The sequence below is a fragment of the Rhinopithecus bieti genome, unplaced genomic scaffold, assembly GCF_001698545.2.
Source record: "Rhinopithecus bieti isolate Rb0 unplaced genomic scaffold, ASM169854v2 scaffold_42646, whole genome shotgun sequence".
Taxonomy (NCBI): Eukaryota; Metazoa; Chordata; class Mammalia; order Primates; family Cercopithecidae; genus Rhinopithecus; species Rhinopithecus bieti.
Window position 1 is genome coordinate 18,670 of NW_016817176.1, and position 18,180 is coordinate 36,849.

The 18,180-nt window shown below is 38.5% G+C and overlaps 1 protein-coding gene across 1 annotated transcript in view; it reads right to left on the reverse strand.

Annotated features, from left to right (window-relative positions):
• The window catches only part of LOC108517817 (probable ubiquitin carboxyl-terminal hydrolase FAF-Y), a gene marked incomplete at its 3' end in the record, with an annotated part of 32,953 nt that extends 18,665 nt beyond the window's left edge, over positions 1-14,288 (reverse strand). The window contains exons 1-2 of the mRNA XM_017855929.1: positions 14,262-14,288; positions 6,953-7,096 (exon numbers count right to left, since the gene is read on the reverse strand). Of these exons, the coding sequence (XP_017711418.1) occupies positions 6,953-7,048 (96 nt within the window). The remainder of the gene's footprint in view (positions 1-6,952; positions 7,097-14,261) is intronic.
• Positions 14,289-18,180: the final 3,892 nt, after the last annotated feature.

Below are 18,180 nucleotides of genomic sequence, written 5' to 3' on the forward strand. Positions count from 1 at the left end.
AAAAAAAAAAAAAAAAAAAAAAAAAGATCTCAAATCAACAACCAAAATTTGCACCTTAAAGAACTAAAAGATTAACAAAATACATCCATGCTCCACAAACATTTCATTCAAGATGAACTAAATATACAATGGTCATCTCATAATATTGTAATATTCCATTTTTAATAAATTTTTTCTGTTTAGAACTTACCACTGTATTATAATTGCCTGCGATACTCAACACATGCTAACAGGTTAGTCACCTAAGGCAATAACTGACCTACACGTGTAGTAGGTTATACCATCCAAGTTTGTGTAAGTACACTGTGATGTTTGCAAGACAGTGAAATCACTATCATTGCATTACTCAGAATATATGCCTTCGTTAAGTGACACATTAAAGCAAAAGCAAGTACAGATGTAAACAAAACAGAAAACAGAAAACAACTAAGAAAACCAATGAAATAAAATTCTGTTCTTGAAAAGATAAAGAGCTGCCAAACCTTTAGCTAGATTCACTAAGAAAAGAAGAGCCAAATAATTAATATTAGAAACAAAAGAGGCATGACTATGGATTTTATACAAAAAAAATTAAGGATTATCAGTGCATCCTATAAACCACTGTATCTCAGCAAACTGCATGACCTGGAGAAAAAGACAAATTCCCAGAAGCATACAATGTACACCAAGAACAAGTTATAAAGAAACAGACAATCTGAGTAGATCTTAAACCTCTGTGGCAACCAGTCCCAAAGTATGAAAATCTAACCTGTAATTAAAGAATTATTGAAGGCTCATGGTGGGAAGTATGCAATGCAAGTTAAAAACTAAGAGGCCAGGCATGGTGGCTCTTGCATGTAATCCCAACACTTTGGGAGGCTGAGGTGGGTGGATCATGAGGTCAGGAGTTCAAGACCAGTCTAGTCAAGATGGTAAAACTCCATCTCTACTAAAAATACAAAAATGAGCTAGGGGTGTTGGTGGGTGCTTGTAATCCCAGTTACTCGGGAGGCTGAGGCAGAGAACTGCTTGAACCTGGGAGGTGGAGAGTGCAGTGAGCCAACATCACTCCACTGCACTCCAGCCTGGGTGACAGAGCGAGACTCCATCTCAAAAAACAAAAACAAAAACCTACTAAGAAGCAAAATTTTATGGGAATACACAATTTTTTTTTAAAACTTTTCCCCAAAAAGTCTCCTTGAGCTTGTCTGCAAAGCAGCCATTATGAAATACAGAAGAACATTCTGTTCTATTAAAAGTAAGCCTATTAATGCCTAAGTGACCTAAAGGAAAAAAACATACTCAACTCTAGCCTGCTATAGCATTCTACATGGTAGAATTAAAAACCCCAATTCCAGCTCCCTATACCCATCATGTTCCATGTAAGCCACAGTCCAACGGCCACAGGCTCACAAAGACATTGAGACTTAATGATATAGATTATAGACTGCTTCCCCTTTCCAAATACCTTACCAGTACATTAGAGCCCATCTACCAAAGTTCCTTTCTATATGGTACTTTATGTGCATCTCTCAAGAAAAAAATTACAATGCATACTAAAAAGCAAAAAAAACTGAAGAGACAGAGCAAGCAACAAATTCACACTCAGATTTAACAGGAATGTTAGGTTTTTCAGATGGAGGCTGGACACAGTGACTCAAGACTGTAATCCCAGCACTTTGGGAGGCCTAGGAGGGAGAGATTGTGGTGAGCCAAGATTCCACCACCACACTCCAGCCTGGGAAACAGCATGGTAGCCCGTCTCCAAACAAAAAGATTTATCAGATGGAAATATAATTACCATTAATGCACAAAGGGCTCTAATGAATAAAGCAGACGACATGAGAGGAAAGACTGTTAATGTAAGCAGAGATAGAAATTCTAAAAAAGAATCAAGGTGATACAGTATATAGATCAAAAACACTGCAACAGGAATGACGAATGCCTTCATTCCTGTGCATTTTAATGATGTACTCATTAAAAAAATTAAGACTCTGAACACTGAAAAGCAGAGAAAAATAGGCTAACAACAAAAAAAGTAGGCCTGGCAGGGTGGCTGTAATCCCAGCACTTTGGGAGGCCGAGGCGGGTGGATCATGAGGTCAGGAGTTCGAGACCAGCCTGACCAACATGGTGAAACCCTGTCTCTACTAAAATACAAAATTAGCCAGGCACGGTGGCACGTGCCTGTAATTCCAGCTACTCAGGAGGCTGAGGCAGGAGAATCACTTGAACCTGGGAAGTGCAGGTTACAGTGAGCCGAGATCATACCACTGCACTCCAGCCTGGGTAACACAGAGAGATTCCATCTCAAAAAAAAGAAAAAAAGAAAAAAAAAAATGTGTGTGTGTGTGTGTGTGTGTGTGTGTGTGTGTGTGTGTGTATCCAGAAATGTTAGATAACAGTAGAGTTGTCTTATACAACAACTTACATGTAATGGAAATAGCCAAAGGAAAAAAAAGAGAAAGAAAACCAGAAGCAATTACAACTAAAAAATTTCCCCAAATTACTGCCACACAATAAACAACAGATTCAGGAAGCTCAGAGAATTCCAAGCTAGATAAATGCCAAAACAAACAAACAAACAACAACAACAAACAAAAGAGTACACCTAGAAATACATTCAAACCGCAGAAAATCAAAAATAAAAGGTTTGAAAGATGCTACAGGAAAACAACATTTTATTTATAAGCAAAGCAATGATAAGAATTACACTGGGTTTGGTCTAAGATACCATACAAGCAAGAGACTGGAATAAAATATCTAGAAGTGTTGAGAGGAAACAACTACCAATCTAGAATTCTGTATTCTGCAAAATTATACCTAAAAAGTAGAGAAATAAAAACTTGCTCAGACAAAAGTCAAGAGAATTTGTTGTCAATGTATCTGCTCTGCAAGTCTTTGAGACAGTAGAAAAATGATATACAACAGAAACATCTTCAAAAGAAAAGCATTCTATAATGAATGCAGGAAGGTAACATAAAACTCTTCTTTTATCTTTAATGATCTAAGACATAATGGTTTCTTTAAAATAAAATTAGCAGCTGGGCATAGTGGCTTCTGCCTGTAATACCAGTGACTCAGGAGGGCTGAAGTGGGAGGGTTGCTTGAGTCCAAGAGTTTGAGATTAGCCTGGTAAACATAGTGAGATCCGCTACAAAAATTTTTTTAAAAAAAAGAAAAAAATAGCCAGATATGCTAGCACATGCCTGTAGTCCTAGCTACTTTGGAGGCTGAGGTGGCAACAACACCTGATCCCAGGAGTTCAACACTACAGTAAGCTAAGATCATGTTACTGCATTCTAGCCTGGGTTGACAGTGATGCCTGTCTCAAAAATAATAAACTAAATTAAAATAGCATTAACAACAATGTATTCAAGGATTACAGCTTATGTAAAAATGAAATGAAAGACAGCAATGATACAAGAACAGGAGGAAACAATTAGAGATATTTTGTTATGACATATTATGTACTCCACACTGGAAGGTGGACTTATGGATTTGGTATAAATGCATATTACAAATTCTAGGGCAACCACTACAAAATTTAAAAATAAGAGTCTATGATTAATCTAAGCTAAGAAAAGAAAAAAAGACATAAAATGTTCAATTACAACCACAAAAGGCAAAAAAAATGGACACAAATTAGTAACAAACAATAAGGGTAACAAATGAAGAATAACAAATACTGTAATACTAACCCAACTATATTAATAATCATCTTCAATATCAATGGCCTAAATATACAATTAAAAGATTAGAGTAGATCAAAAAACAAAAGCCAACTACATGCTGTCCATAGGAAATTCACTTTAAATACAAAGATGTAGATCAGAATTAAAGGAATGAAGAAAAACATACCAAGGTAACACTGATCAAAAGAAAGGGAAATTAGCCATACTAACTTCACAAAGTCAACTTCAGAGAAGGAGAATTGTATAAAGAAGAACGTAATATATGTGGTCAATTCAATAAGCTGGAAATATCTTTAACGTATATGCTCCTAATAATATGGCCCCAAAATATGTGAGGCAAAAACTGATAGAAATGCAAGGAAGACTAGATTGATCCACTAAGATAGTTGGAGAGTTCAACACCCTTCCATGAGAAATGGACTGATCTAGCAGACTACATCAGTAGAAACAGAAAAAACTCAACAGCATCATCCATTAACTGGATCTAACTGATACCTTTAGATTATTTCCCCTACAACAGTGAGTATACCTTCTTCTTAAGCGCACTAGGAACATTCACCAAGATAACCTGCCCAGTGGCCATAAAACTCACCTTAATAAATTTAAAATAAAAATAACGTAACACATGGTTTCAGGCCACAATAACATTGAAACAGAAATCACCAAAAGACAGCTGTAAAATCCTAAAATGTTTGGATACTAACACACTTCTAAATAACATGAGTTATTTAGAAAGAGAAAGTGCTGGGCACGGTGGCTTTTGCCCATAGTCCCAGCACTTTGGGAGGCTGAGGAGGGCAGATCACAAGGTCAGGAGTTCGAGAACAGCCTGACCAACATGGTGAAACCCCATCTCTACTAAAATACAAAATTAGACAGGTGTGGTGGTGCACACCTGTAATTTCAGCTACTCAGGAGGCTGAGGCAGAAGAATTGCTTGAACCCAGGAGGCAGAGACTTCAGTGAGCTACATGCCACTGCACTCCCAGCCTATGTGACAGAGCAAGACTCCGTCTAAAACAGAAAAAAAAAGGGAGAGAGAAAGAAAGCTCAAGAGAAATAAAAACAAAATTTGCACAAAGTGAAAATTCAACTTAAAATTTGTGGAATACAGCAAAAGCAGAACTGAGATAAAAATTTATACCACTGAATGCATATATTAAAAAGAAACATCTAAAATCAGTGATTAAACCTTCCATTTAAAAAAAACTAGCAAGAAGTACAAATTAATTCCAAAGTAAGCAGAAAAGAACTACAGCAGGAATGAAAATGACAAGAAATTAACAGGAAAATCAGCAAAACCATACATGCTGGTTCTTTGAAAACATCAATAAGCCTCTAGTCAGGCTAAGAAAAAAGAAAACATAAATTATTAATACAGAATTGAAACAGAGGACATATAATACAGATGCCATACTCATTAATGGATCCCCAAACCCCAGGTCACAGACTGACTGGTACCAGTCCGTGGCCTGTTAGGAACCAGGCTGTGCAGCAGAAGGTGAGTGTCAGGCAAGCCAGCATCAGCACCTAAGCCCACCTCCTGCCATATCAGCAGATGCATTAGAATCTCACAGGAGCCTGAACCATATTGTAAACTGGATCCATGTGAAGGATCTAGGCTGCATGCTCCTTATGAGAATCTAACTAATGCTTGAAGACTTGAGGTGGAACAGTTTCATCCCAAAACCATTCTACGTACCCCATCTGTGGAAAATTATCTTCCACAAAAGCAGTTGCTGGTCCCAAAAGGGTTGGGGCTGCTGCACTGAAGGATTATAAAGGAATACTACGAACAACTCTATGCCTACCAGAAATTCCTTTAAAGACACAATCTGCCAAAACTCAGAAAAGAAACAGATCATTTGAATTGGCAATATTTTCTAAATAAAGTGTCAATACGGGAGGCTGAGGCAGGAGAATGGCATAAACCTGGGAGGCGGAGCTTGCAGTGAGCTGAGATCCGGCCACTGCACTCTAGCCTGGGTGACAGAGCAAGACTCCGTCTCAAAAAAAATAAAAAATAAAATAAAGTGTCAATAAATAACAGCCTTCTGAAACAGAAGGCACAACACCCAGAAAGGCTCAGTGGTAAATTCTCTCAAATATATAAAAACAAAACCCTATAAATTCTCTACCATTTTTTTCCACCAGATGGAAGCAAAGGGAATACTTTCTTTCTAGGCCATTCTATGAGGTCAGCATTACCCTCATACCAACAATCAAATATATCACAAGAAAACTAGACCAATATACATCATGAACATAAATCCACGTATCAACAAAATACTGCCTCAAGGAACTAGAAAATGAGCGGCAAACAAAACCTACAGAAAGCAAAATAACGAATCATAGAAAAGAAAGAAAACACAGAAATGGAAATTAAAAGCCAAAACCCCGAAAACAATAGCTCAATGCAATTAATGAATCACTCTAGGAAAAAAGGCAAGGAAAAGTAAAGGAAATTACTAACATCAGAAGCTTCATGTATCCTACAAAAAATCTACCAGGATAGTAAAAGAAGTAATTATTTCCAAATAGATCAGCACAGAACTTTGATACTAAATCTAGGTTAACTAAAATAAACCTTTTAGAAATATTATTTCACTTATCCTTGTTTTACAGATATGGAAAATGAGGCTTAGATATGATAGCAGTTACAGTCATAAGATAATCTTATAAAGTGGGGTTTGAATATAAATAGCTGCCTGATGTCTATGCTTATAACTAAGGTTACAATGATTAATTTAATACTTTTGCCCTCAGATTCACATAGGACCTTAGATACAGAAAAACACAGGGCTACATTCTCAACCATGAACAGTAATCAAGGTTTCCTTTCACTAAGGGCCAGAGTCTTTTTTTTTTTTTGAAACAGGGTCTCACTCCGTTACCCAGACTGGAGTGCAATGCCTTGATCACAGTTCACTGCAGTCTTGACCTCCCAGGCTCAGGTGATACTCTTGCCTCAGCTCCCCAGGCAGATGGGACTGTCTGCATGTGCTACCACGCCCAACTAATTTTTGTATTTTCTGTAGAGACAGGGTTTCACCATGTTGCCCAAGCTGCTGTTGAACTCCTGGGCTAAAGCAATCCTCTCTTCAGCCTCTGAAAATGCTAAGACTACAGGTGTGAGCTACCACACTCAGCCCATAGTCACTCTTTTCATATGTAACTTAAAATAACCACATATTTTATGATTACTTTACAAATCATTCAGGACATGTTTCACCTTTTGTATTCCACAGTACCCAAAACAACAGTCTTACTCCTCCTACCTGGTTCTGTTGGAAGAGATGCTGAGACGGTCCATCAGGAACCTGGCCCTGGCTATCATTCCCTCCTACTGGAGAGCCACGAGTGATGGCTGTCATACTTGACACAGAAAGATCTTTGTTATTTTGTCTCTTTATGTAGTTGTCCTAAGGGAAGAAATTATAGTCCACTTATAGAAGATGATGTACCAGCATTATGTGAGTCTTAAAAATCTCCGATTCAAGGACTAAACATCTTGCAGAGACCATTTCATAACCTAAAAGGAAAAAGGTACCACTGGCCTACATATTAAAAAGACAAGTAAGAGTCCGGGCACGGTGGCACACGCCTGTAATCCCAATACTTTGAGAGGCCAAGGCAGGTGGATCACCTGAGTTCAGGAGTTTGTGACCAGCCTGACTTAACGTGGTGAAACCCCATCTCTACTAAGTACCAAAAAAAATACAGCTGGGCGTAGTGACACACGCCAGTAATCTGAGCTACTTGGGAGGCTGAGACAGGAGAATAGCTTGTACCTGGGAGGCAGAGGTGGCAGTGAGCCGAGATCGCGCCATTGCACTCCAGCCTGCCTGGGCAACAAGAACAACACTCTGTCTCCAAAAAAAAAACATGAATAAGAAATTATTACAATTGTAATATGCATAGTAACATCACCAGTCTTTACAGTTAATAACAGAGGATTATAAAAGTGAGAGAAATAAAAGCTAAATTTGTATTAACAGTTTTACTCCCCTTAAGAAATTGATACTATTGTACAAGCAGTAATGCCAAGAAACATACAATAAATAATACAACATTCCAGAAAAATAAGTAAGGTTCTTGGTTGTCATTTTTAACTTACAGAAGAATCTGTGAAAGGCCTATCAATTGCTGCCTTATATATACTGTGAAAATTTAATACCTAAACACAAGGAAACTAGTATTACATTTTTACAAAGAATTCAAGACAATGCACAGTCAACACAGAGCATTATAAATCGTTTTTAAGATAATTAAGTGATTTAAATATAAAATTTAAAACTTTGGGGTAATTTTTCTTTGGACAGGTTTAAACTATACCATAGTTCTCCAAAACCATCAAATCTGTCAAGTGACCTCAGGTTTCCACTTTTGACAAGTCCTTTTCAATAGTCCTTTAGGAGAATCAACACTATATTCAAAGAACCTTAACAGGACTACAGGACACAGAAATTGAATGGTGACGGTCCACTGCAACTTGATAGGAGTATAGGAAAATGCCACCAAATCCTTTACATTCCATATTCACTAGTCCAGTTGTTTTCATCCTAAACTGCAAACTAGCATTTCCTTAAGTACTTCTAGAGGATTCCTAATGTCCAAGTTCCAGCGTAGACCAAATACAGCAAAACATCTGAGACCTAATAATCGGTACTTCTTCAAAATCTGCAAGCTTAATCTGTTGTGTCACTGATTGAAAACTAGGTTTGTTTCCATAAAAATTAAAACTTGAGGCAGCGTGCAGTGGCTCACGCCTGTAATTCCAGCACTTTGGGAGGCCAGGCGGGCGGATCACAAGGTCAGGAGATTAAGACCATCCTGCCTAACAAGGTAAAACCCATCTCTACTAAAAATACAAAAAATTAGCTGGGCATGATGGTGGGCGCCTGTAGTCCCAGCTACTCAGGAGGCTGAGGCTGGAGAATGGCATAAACCCGGGAGATGGAGCTTGCAGTGAGCCGAGATTGCGCCAATGCACTCTAGCCTGGGCAACAGAGTGAGACTCAGTATAAAAAAAAATAATAATAACTAAAACTAGAAATCAAAGCAAGGTAGAAAATAATAATCAGTGACGGCTATGTGTCCAAAACACATTGCCAAAAAAAAAAAGAAACAAAGAAAGACAGTAAGGCACAGTATATAAAACACTAAAGTAAAACAAATCAAATAAACAAATAGGTGTATAACAAATTTAACAACAGCACTTTTTAGAAGTCAGGCACTATGTGAAACACTTAATTTCACTCAACAAATCCATTTAGTAGTTGTTAATAACCACCTTCACAGGTAAACATAAACAGAGAGTAAAAAAAGTAAATTGCTAGGCCGGGAGTGGTGGCTCACGCCTGTAACCCCAGCACTTTGGGAGGCTGAGGCGGGTGGATCACCAAATGTGGGGAGTTCATGACCAGCCTGACCAGCAAGGAGAAACCCTGTCTCTACTAAAAATACAAAATTAGCTGGGAATAGTGGCGCATGCCTGTAATCCAGCTATTAGGGAGGCTGAGGAAGGAGAATTGCTTGAACCCAGGAGGCAGATGTTGCGGTGCGCCGAGACTGTGCCATCGCATTCCAGCCTGGGCAGCAAGAGCGAAATTCTGTCTCAAAAAAAAAAAAAAAAAAAAAAATTTAATTGCTCACATCAGTTCCTAGTGGAAAAAAGGATTCTAACATAGGAAGTCTGCCATGATAAAACCACTACACATATACGCTTTCAATAATATGTCTCATTAATAATCAAGACAAAACAAGTTATAACAATGCAATACTATTCTGTTTTTCCTGATAACACTTGTCAAAAAAAACTAAAGACTGGTAGCTAAACACTTAAGTCAGACATACATTGCTCTTTAATAAATAAAATTAAAACCAAGTTACAAATTAATATTATTCCATAAGGGTAGGATTGAAAAAAAAATGGACAAAACTAAACGTCAAGTACATACATACACAAAATCTACCTCTATATGGTCATCTTATCATATAGTCTTCTCTTTCATTGTTTTTTGCTACATAAAAATTCTCACTCAAAATGTTTTACATGAAACAGGCTTTAAAACAAACTTAAAAAACTCCCTACCGTTTTCTATTTTAGTTCTGCTGCTAATAAAAACTAAAGTTTTTCCTGCAACTAAGAAAGAAACCAGCCGCTTCACTCTATACTACTCCAAACTTGCTCATGTCTGTTCCTTTTGTCCCTTACCTGGGCTCCTGATGCCACATATATGCCCCACATATGGAAAAAACTTGCTCTAATCTTCTATTTTCTCAATTTCTTTCCGGATTCATTTTTCATAGCCTATAAAATATGTTCAAGGCTTCCCTACTGAATGTCACCAATATCTGAACTTCCTCTTCCAGAAAATTCTTAAAAAAATGGCAGTGTCTTTCCTTTTCCTCATTGATTGCCTTGTATCCAAGCTGCTTATAAGTCAGGATGGTTTTATGATTTAGGAATGATAACCAATTGCCCTAAAAGTACACACAAGCTTTTGTGGAGTGTATTTTTTTTTTTTTAGGGAGGAGAAAGATGAAATTACATCAATTTACTATGTAACACTCTACAGATCACAAGATCCTATTGCAGTTATAACCGGAAACAAAATATCTACAGAATATATACCAATGAAAATTAAAAGAGAATCAAACCAAATATCATTACCAAAAAATAAACAAAACACAAAAGGCAATAAAGGAGAAAATAAGCCAAAAGCCACAAGAAATACAGGATAATGGTAACTAACTGACAATATAGATACTTTTCTTTCAGTAACTACTTTAAATGTAAATAGATTCTTCAATCAAACACATAGATGAGCTGTAAGGTTAAAAAAGCAAGTTCAACCTTATCCTTCCCTGTAAGAGACACACAACGTCCTACAATAGACTATGAGATCAAAGAATAACCATAGCTTCAAAGTGAAAAAAACGGAGAAGGATATTTCATGCATATAATAACCACATGAGAGCAGAGTGTGTTATATTAGTATCACACAAAATAGACTAAATAAAAAAATTCCACAAGAGACAGGCAAAACACAGTCATAAAAAGGTAATTCATAAAGAAGATAAAAAATTGTAAATATGCAACAAAAAGCAAAGCTGTAAAATATATAAAGCAATATGGACAGAATTAAAGAAAAAAATAGATAGTAACACAGTTATAGTACCAAATTTCACTAACTCACTGTCTACCCAACCAGACCAAAAAAAAAAAGAAAATCAACAAGGAAACAGAGGATTTGAACAAGAAAACAATTAGACACATGCTGAACACTAACCCCAAAACAGCAGGATACACATTCTTTTCAAGTGTATACAGCACGTTCCCCAAGACAAATCTCATATCAAAGCAAGTATTAATAAGATTAAAATAACAGAAACCCACAGGAGGTATCTTTTCAGAAAACAATGGAATGAATGAAAATAGAATCAACAGCAGAAAGAAAACTGGAAATCCACAAATACGTCAAAATTTAAAAAAAGTTCTGAACCAATGAGTCAGAAAAATTACAATGACAATTAGAAAATATCTTGAGAAAAATTAACAAGAAAACATACCAAAACTGATGGGACACAGCAAAAGCAATGCTAGAGGAAAGTTTATAGTTTTCAAGTTTATAACTTTAATACCTGTAAATGCTGCCATTAAATCTGAAATTAACAACCTAACTATAATCTTAAAGAAGGAGAAAAAGAACTAAACCTGAAGCTAACTGCAGAAAGAGCATAGCAGAAATAAAAAAAATCCAGAAAAGAAAAAAAAAAAAAAAAATCAACCAAACCAAAAGAAGGCTGTTTGAAAGATCAACACAACCGACACCACAACTTACATAAAGAAGAAAAAAATAAAACCTCAAATAACTAAAACCAAGAATAAAAGAAAGGACATACAACCAATGCAAACAGAAAAAAAAAAAGGAGTTTAAGAAAATATTTTAAACAATTTTATGTCACTAAATTACATAAGCTAGAAAAAATGAAAGTAAATTGCTAAAAACACACAATCTACCAAGACTAGATAATGAAGGATTAGAAAATCTGAACAGATTTATAACTAGGTAAGGAGGCTGAATCATTATTTAAAAACTTTTCAACCAAGAAGTCTATGATTACATGACTTCACTGAAGAATTACACAAAGATCTAAAGAATACGTATCACCAATCCTGAAAGCCTTCCTGAAAAATAAACAAAACACTCCTAAATTGACTTTGGAATAAAGGTAATGCAGGTCCTCTCAGACTAAATCTGTGAGTGTTTTCTTTTCCACTTTCTTTACTACTAAAAAGAAACTAGAGACCAACATTCCTGATAAATATAGACGCAAAAATCTTTAACAGAATACTAGCAAACCAAATTCAGCAGTATTCTGAAAAAATTATAAACAAATGGGATTTATTTTTGCAATGCAAAGTTAGTTTAATACATCAATACTAATCAATGTAATATACTTTATCACCAAAAAAAGGAGAAAAACCGCATGACCTTCATCTTGATGCAGAAAAAAATAACTAAATTCAACAACCTTGTATTACCATTCAACAAAACAGAACATAAAAAAAGGTGACATAGCCAAGATAGTCTCAATCTCCTGACCTTGAAAGGTGAAGCCAGCTGGACTTCCCGGGTCAAATGGGGACTTGGAGAACTTTTCTGTCTAGCTAGAGGATTGTAAATGCACCAATCAGCACTCTGTGTCTAGGTAAAAGATTGTAAATGCACCAATCAGCGCTCTGTAAAAACGTACCAATGAGTGCTCTGTATCTAGCTAGAGGATCATAAACACACCAATCAGAACTCTGCAAAAATGCACCAATATGCGCTCTGTATTGAGCTAAAGGATTGTAAATGCACCAATCAGCACTCTGTAACATGGACCAATCAGCAAGACGTGGGTGGGGACAAATAGGGAATAAAAGCTGGCCACCCTCTGCCAGCAGCAGCAACCCACTCGGGTCCCCTTTCACACTCTAGAAGCTTTGCTGTTTTGCGCTTCACAATAAATCTTCACAATAAATCTTGCTGCTCACTCTTTTGAGTTCACACTACTTTTATGAGCTGTAACACCATGAGAGTCTGTGGCTTCATTCCTGAAGTTGCCGAGACCATGAACCCAATGGAAGGAATAAATAACTCTGGATACACCACCTTTAAGAGTTGTAACACTCACTGCAAAGGCCTGCAGCTTAACTCCTTAAGTAGGCAAGTCCACAAACCCACTGGAAGGAAGAAACTCTGGACACATCTGAACACCTGAAGGAACAAACTCCAGAAACCATCTTTAAGAGCTATAACACTCACCACAAGGGTCCACAGCTTCACACTTGAAGTCAGCAAGCCTAAGAACCCACAAGAAGGAATAAGTTCCAGACACAACCTCACACGGTGAAACCCCGTCTCTACTGAAAAAATACAAAAAAATTAGCTGGTCATGGTGGCGGGCACCTATAGTCCCAGCTACTCGTAAGGCTGAGGCAGGAAAATGGCATGAACCTGGGAGGCAGAGCTTGCCGTGAGCCCACATCGTGCCACTGCACTACAGCGTGCGCAACAGAGCAAGACTCTGTCAAAAAAAAAAAAAAAGTCATATAAGACAAAGAAGAGAGCAAGAGCTAACTACACCAAATGGGAAAAGGCTCAAAGCCTTTCTCTAAGATCTGGAACAAGACAAGAACCCCTCTAATTCAACATAGTACAGGGAGTCCTAGTCAGAGCAAAGAAAGAAGAGAGATATAAAATGGCATCCAAATCAGTAAAGAGGGAGTAAAACTGTGCCTATTCAAAGATGACATATTACATGTGGAAAAACCTAAATAATTTAATCAAGGAGACAAATGACTTATATACTAAAACCAAAATATATTGCGAAGGGAAAAAATAAAGACAGAAATACAGGGAAAGACCTCTAATGTCCAGGTATTACAAGACTTACTACTGTTATCAGTACTACCCAAAGCGATTTACAGATTCGACACGATCTCCACAATATTTTTTTGCAGACAGTAAATTCCATATTAAATATACTCTCAAGGAACCTCAAGTACTACATACTTCTACTGTTCAAATTAGAACAACAGAAATTTCGCATAGTATTTTTCCCATGCAGGCTACAAAAGATAATTCCCTAGACCTTAACACAGGTACCCTTAGCATGATAGCCATGGCTTGCCCCAAACATTGAAGCAGGTATGTCCTTGCTGTAAGGACTGCTAGCAAGGAAATCGGCCCTTCTGTCAGCAATCATGTGAGTAAGCCATTGTGAAAGTGGATACACCAGGCTTCAGATAAATAACTGCTACCCACAAAAACTAAAACGTATGTTTTTGTTTTAAACTGTTAAACTGTGAGTGATTTTCTTATGAAGTAAAAGACAAAAGACAAATATCCTGCCTCAGCTTAGTAATTAACTCAATGACAAAAAAGAAAAAATCATATTAGCAGCCTCTCTATCAGACCATTGTAGCCTTACAGGTCTCTCACTCTTCAATTTTATTCCACAAAACATTTCTGTAAACATCTCTTACCCAAAGTGCTAATATTATTGTTTTCATTTTTCAGCTAGCAGACTCACCTCCAACACATCCTCCACACACAGCCCACCAGAGAAATTTATCGCCAAGCTCTCTGCCAAAACAAAAAGCCAGCATTTGATCATGAATCCTTTCTTTATACAAAGGAAAAAGTCCACTTCAGTGCCTAAAAAGTAAAATCTCAGTACCTTAATCTTTTGGGGCTGCCTTGAATCATTTATGATCCGTCTCATATCAAACCATCTTTTTAGTTTCAGTCCCTTAATCCTCCTAAATATCTGGTGTGTCTCCTTCATTCTATTGAGTAGTACCACATACATCCTTTTAAGCTTTTCCTTTCAGCCTGTTTTTCCTTTCAGTAGCAGTATCTGCACCTAATTCATGGAATCACCAAAAATACCAGAGTTTTTAAGATCAGCAAAACAGTATTCCACCTCAAACTATGATTTTCTTCACCTCTCTACCATTTCACACATGTATTTCAATTACAGCAGTTAATCAAACTCGTAGTAATAATACCTATTTGCGCCACTAGAACTAGAGCTGTAAAAGTACGAGAACTAATCATTTTTTACCATCATGAGTAAATGAATACAATTCATAAGCTGGCCCCAATAATTGATTAAGTCCAGTTCTATCACTCTACAATTTCAATGAGCGTTAAAACAATCTGCTCACTAACTGGGGTGGCAAAACGCTACAATGACTAATTCAAGTTTTCTTACCTAACTTGACACTGCTTAATCACTACACTCTCTCAGTCAGAAGTGCCCTGCCTATACACAAGGGTCAGTTTCACCTCTGGAGGAAATAGCTCAAAGTCTTTCCACACCACTGCTATAAAAAACATTGTTTCATTAGGTTTTATAATGGCAATTACCACTGCCACAAACATCGAGAAATAAACAAAAGTTCAATTATTCAAAACAAAGTCTGATAGCCTACAGGAGCCAGTCAAATGCCCAGACAGGGGGGGAAGTCCCTGGCGAAACCCACCCTTGAAAGGCCCAAAACAGCGCCATAAGGGCTGAAAGACCGTGGCTGGCTGATCCTGTATGAAACTTACACACCCAGAATGAGAACTTCCGTTCCTTTTTGCCTGCCCTTTCATTCATGATTGATTCTTTCTAAATAATTATATTTTAAACAATTGAATGTTGACTTTTCCAATACTATTCTATGCTTGCCTTCATTCTAAAGGCCATGAAAAGCCTGACTCACAGCATAGTTGGGGCCGACCTTCCTGGCCTATTGCGTTAGCGGGGACAAACACTTCGTCCTTTTTCAGCGTTTGCTTGACTCTTTCAACACCAATAAAACTTCCTAACCTTGCCACTCTTGTTAACACCATCCTTATTCTTTCTGGGTGTGGGAACAAGAGTTTTAGAACCACCAAAAAGGGGGGTACAAGCGTATTAATACACGTGAGCTGGCAGCATGCCAGCCAATGGGGCCACGCCAAGACCCAGGCCCCAGGGCATCACCAGCCAGGGTTCAACCAGCTTATGAAGTGACCTGAGCAATTTAAAAACCCTCTATCACTTTAGGGGCTCACTCAGGATACCTGAAGGGTGAGTAAATTACGGACCTAAATTTCACTTTTTTGAGACCTCTTGCTCCAACAAACATTTTTCTGAAGGCAGACTAAGCCCACCAAACCTCTAGGTGAGCTTCAGGTTAAGAACAATGGCCCACGCAACTACAGAGTATAGGATGCTGGGAAGGAGACCCTCCCCCATCACTTCTGGCGTTAGCCAATGTTGGCCTCATTCCAATCCCGTTTTTTCCTATGGCAGTCTTGCTCTTCCTGTTTTTCTGGCCAGCTGTTATGGTACTAGCTTTTTTTTTTTTTTTTTTTTTTTTTTTGAGAGGAGTCTCGCTCTGTCGCCCAGGGCTGGAGTGCAGTGCCAGATCTCAGCCTCCCTGCAAGCTCCGGCCTCCCGGGTTTAACCGCCATCTCCTGCCTCAGCCTCCCGGAGTAGGTTGCGGACTACAAGGCGCCGCCACCTCACCGGGCTAGTTTTTTTGCTATTTTTTTTTTTTTAGAGGAGACGGGCGTTTCACCGTGTTAGCAGGATGTCTCGATCTCCTGCTGACCTCGTGATTCCGCCCGGTCTCGGCTCTCCCAAAGTGCTGGGATTACAGGCTGGAGCCCACCGCGCCCGGCCGGTACTAGCTCTTTTACAATGTTACAAGTGTTGTTGCAAACTACAGAAATATTACTGGGTAGAAAGAGCATTTGGACCAGCCATCAGATACGCAATTCAGAACAATGCAATTTCTGCCTGTTCCTAGAGGAAAACAGGAAGGAGAGGTTAGGAGTCTCTCCCTGCTCTAGGAATCTATTTGCATAGAAGCTTTTTCGACCTCAAGCACCTTCCCTGCCCTGCATATAAGCTGTTTTTTTTTCTTTTTTCTCTGCCACATCAGGAGTTCACACTACCATGCAAATACAGGGAGCTTCTCTATGCAAGAGGTCTTGTTTTCTTTTGGAAGGCATCTTACTAGGTCAGATCCCCAATTCTCCCTTTCTCTCCATTGTCTGAGTACAAACCCATTTGCACAGCAATACCTGAGTATTCAGCTTATAAGAAGGCACGAAGTAGCCCTGACAGCTGCTAGCTGCAGTCTGGTGAGGGCCACCTGGGACTTAATGAAACCATGCACCTTCCTGAGGCAGTTCTTGTCCCAAACTGAACTCCAAGCTTCAGGGTGAAGCTCTAGAAATGAAAACGGATCCGAGGGATCCAGCGGCAGACAACACACAGTCAAGCGGCACAGTACAGGTGGACTAGAATTCCTGTCAACTGGAATCTCCACCCCACCGCCCATTTTATGGATAGAGGTCATGCTAGCATCCATGACATAGATGACATTACAGACAGCAGAAAAAACAGGCAAGGGATAGGTGAATGCGGGTAATTCCTGTTACACATGGGTGAAAGGACCCTGCTGAGTCACTGGGACTCAGGGACATAAAGATGGAAGAAATAAAGGAGACACCTTTTCTTTCTCTCCCTCGTGTACCCCAGGTATCCACTGGAAAGACACAGGAACTAACGGATGCCTTTTTCCCCTCCTTCCAGGTAAGTAACCAGCCACCTTCAGTCTGTACTTATCCTGGATACATCCTGAATCACTGGGACTCCTTTGAAAAAGAAAAAAATCAATCTTCTTTTTCCTTTTTCCTCCTCTGTTCTCTCTGCAGATGAGGAACTGTGTCCCCATGCCACAGAATCCCTACGGATTCATCCCCAGATTGGGGAAAGTCAATTTTCCCCAAACCTCGAACTGTTTGGCTTAAAAATAAACAAACGCTAGGCACAGTGGGTCAGGCCTGTAATCCCAGCACTTTGGGAGGCCAAGTAAGGCAATTACAAGGTCAGAAGTTCGAGACCACTCTAGCTAACATGCTGAAACCCTATCTCTACTAAAAATACAAAAAATTAGTTGGGCATGGTGGCACAGATGCCTATAGTCCTGGCTACTCGGGAGGCTGAGGCAGGAGAATCACTTGAACGCGGGAGGTGAGGGGTTGCAGTGAGCAGAGATTGTGCCACTCTACTCCAGCCTGGGTGACATGGAGATTCTGTCTCAAACAAAACAAAACAAAACAAAAACTGGGAATAAAGCACAAATCTAAGTAAGTATCTTGAGGAGGGACAACTTTTACAGTATCATTGTCCCCTTCCCCAAGACTCCAGGATAGATAGGGCTTCACAAATTGGGGAAGGGACATCAAAAGCCTGACAGAACAACAAAACTGTTTTCTTACCAAACTTCTGGCCTCACTCTCCCTGTGTAACCTGACAGAATGAATTATAAAATCACTATTTAAATCCTAAAATTTTGATTAATGGAAAAAAGGATTTATGAGGCTAGTCTTAATTAAGTTTTGGCCAATCTGATATGCTTTATGTGTCTTTCTATATGGTTCTGCCATGAGAGTACCTTAGGATA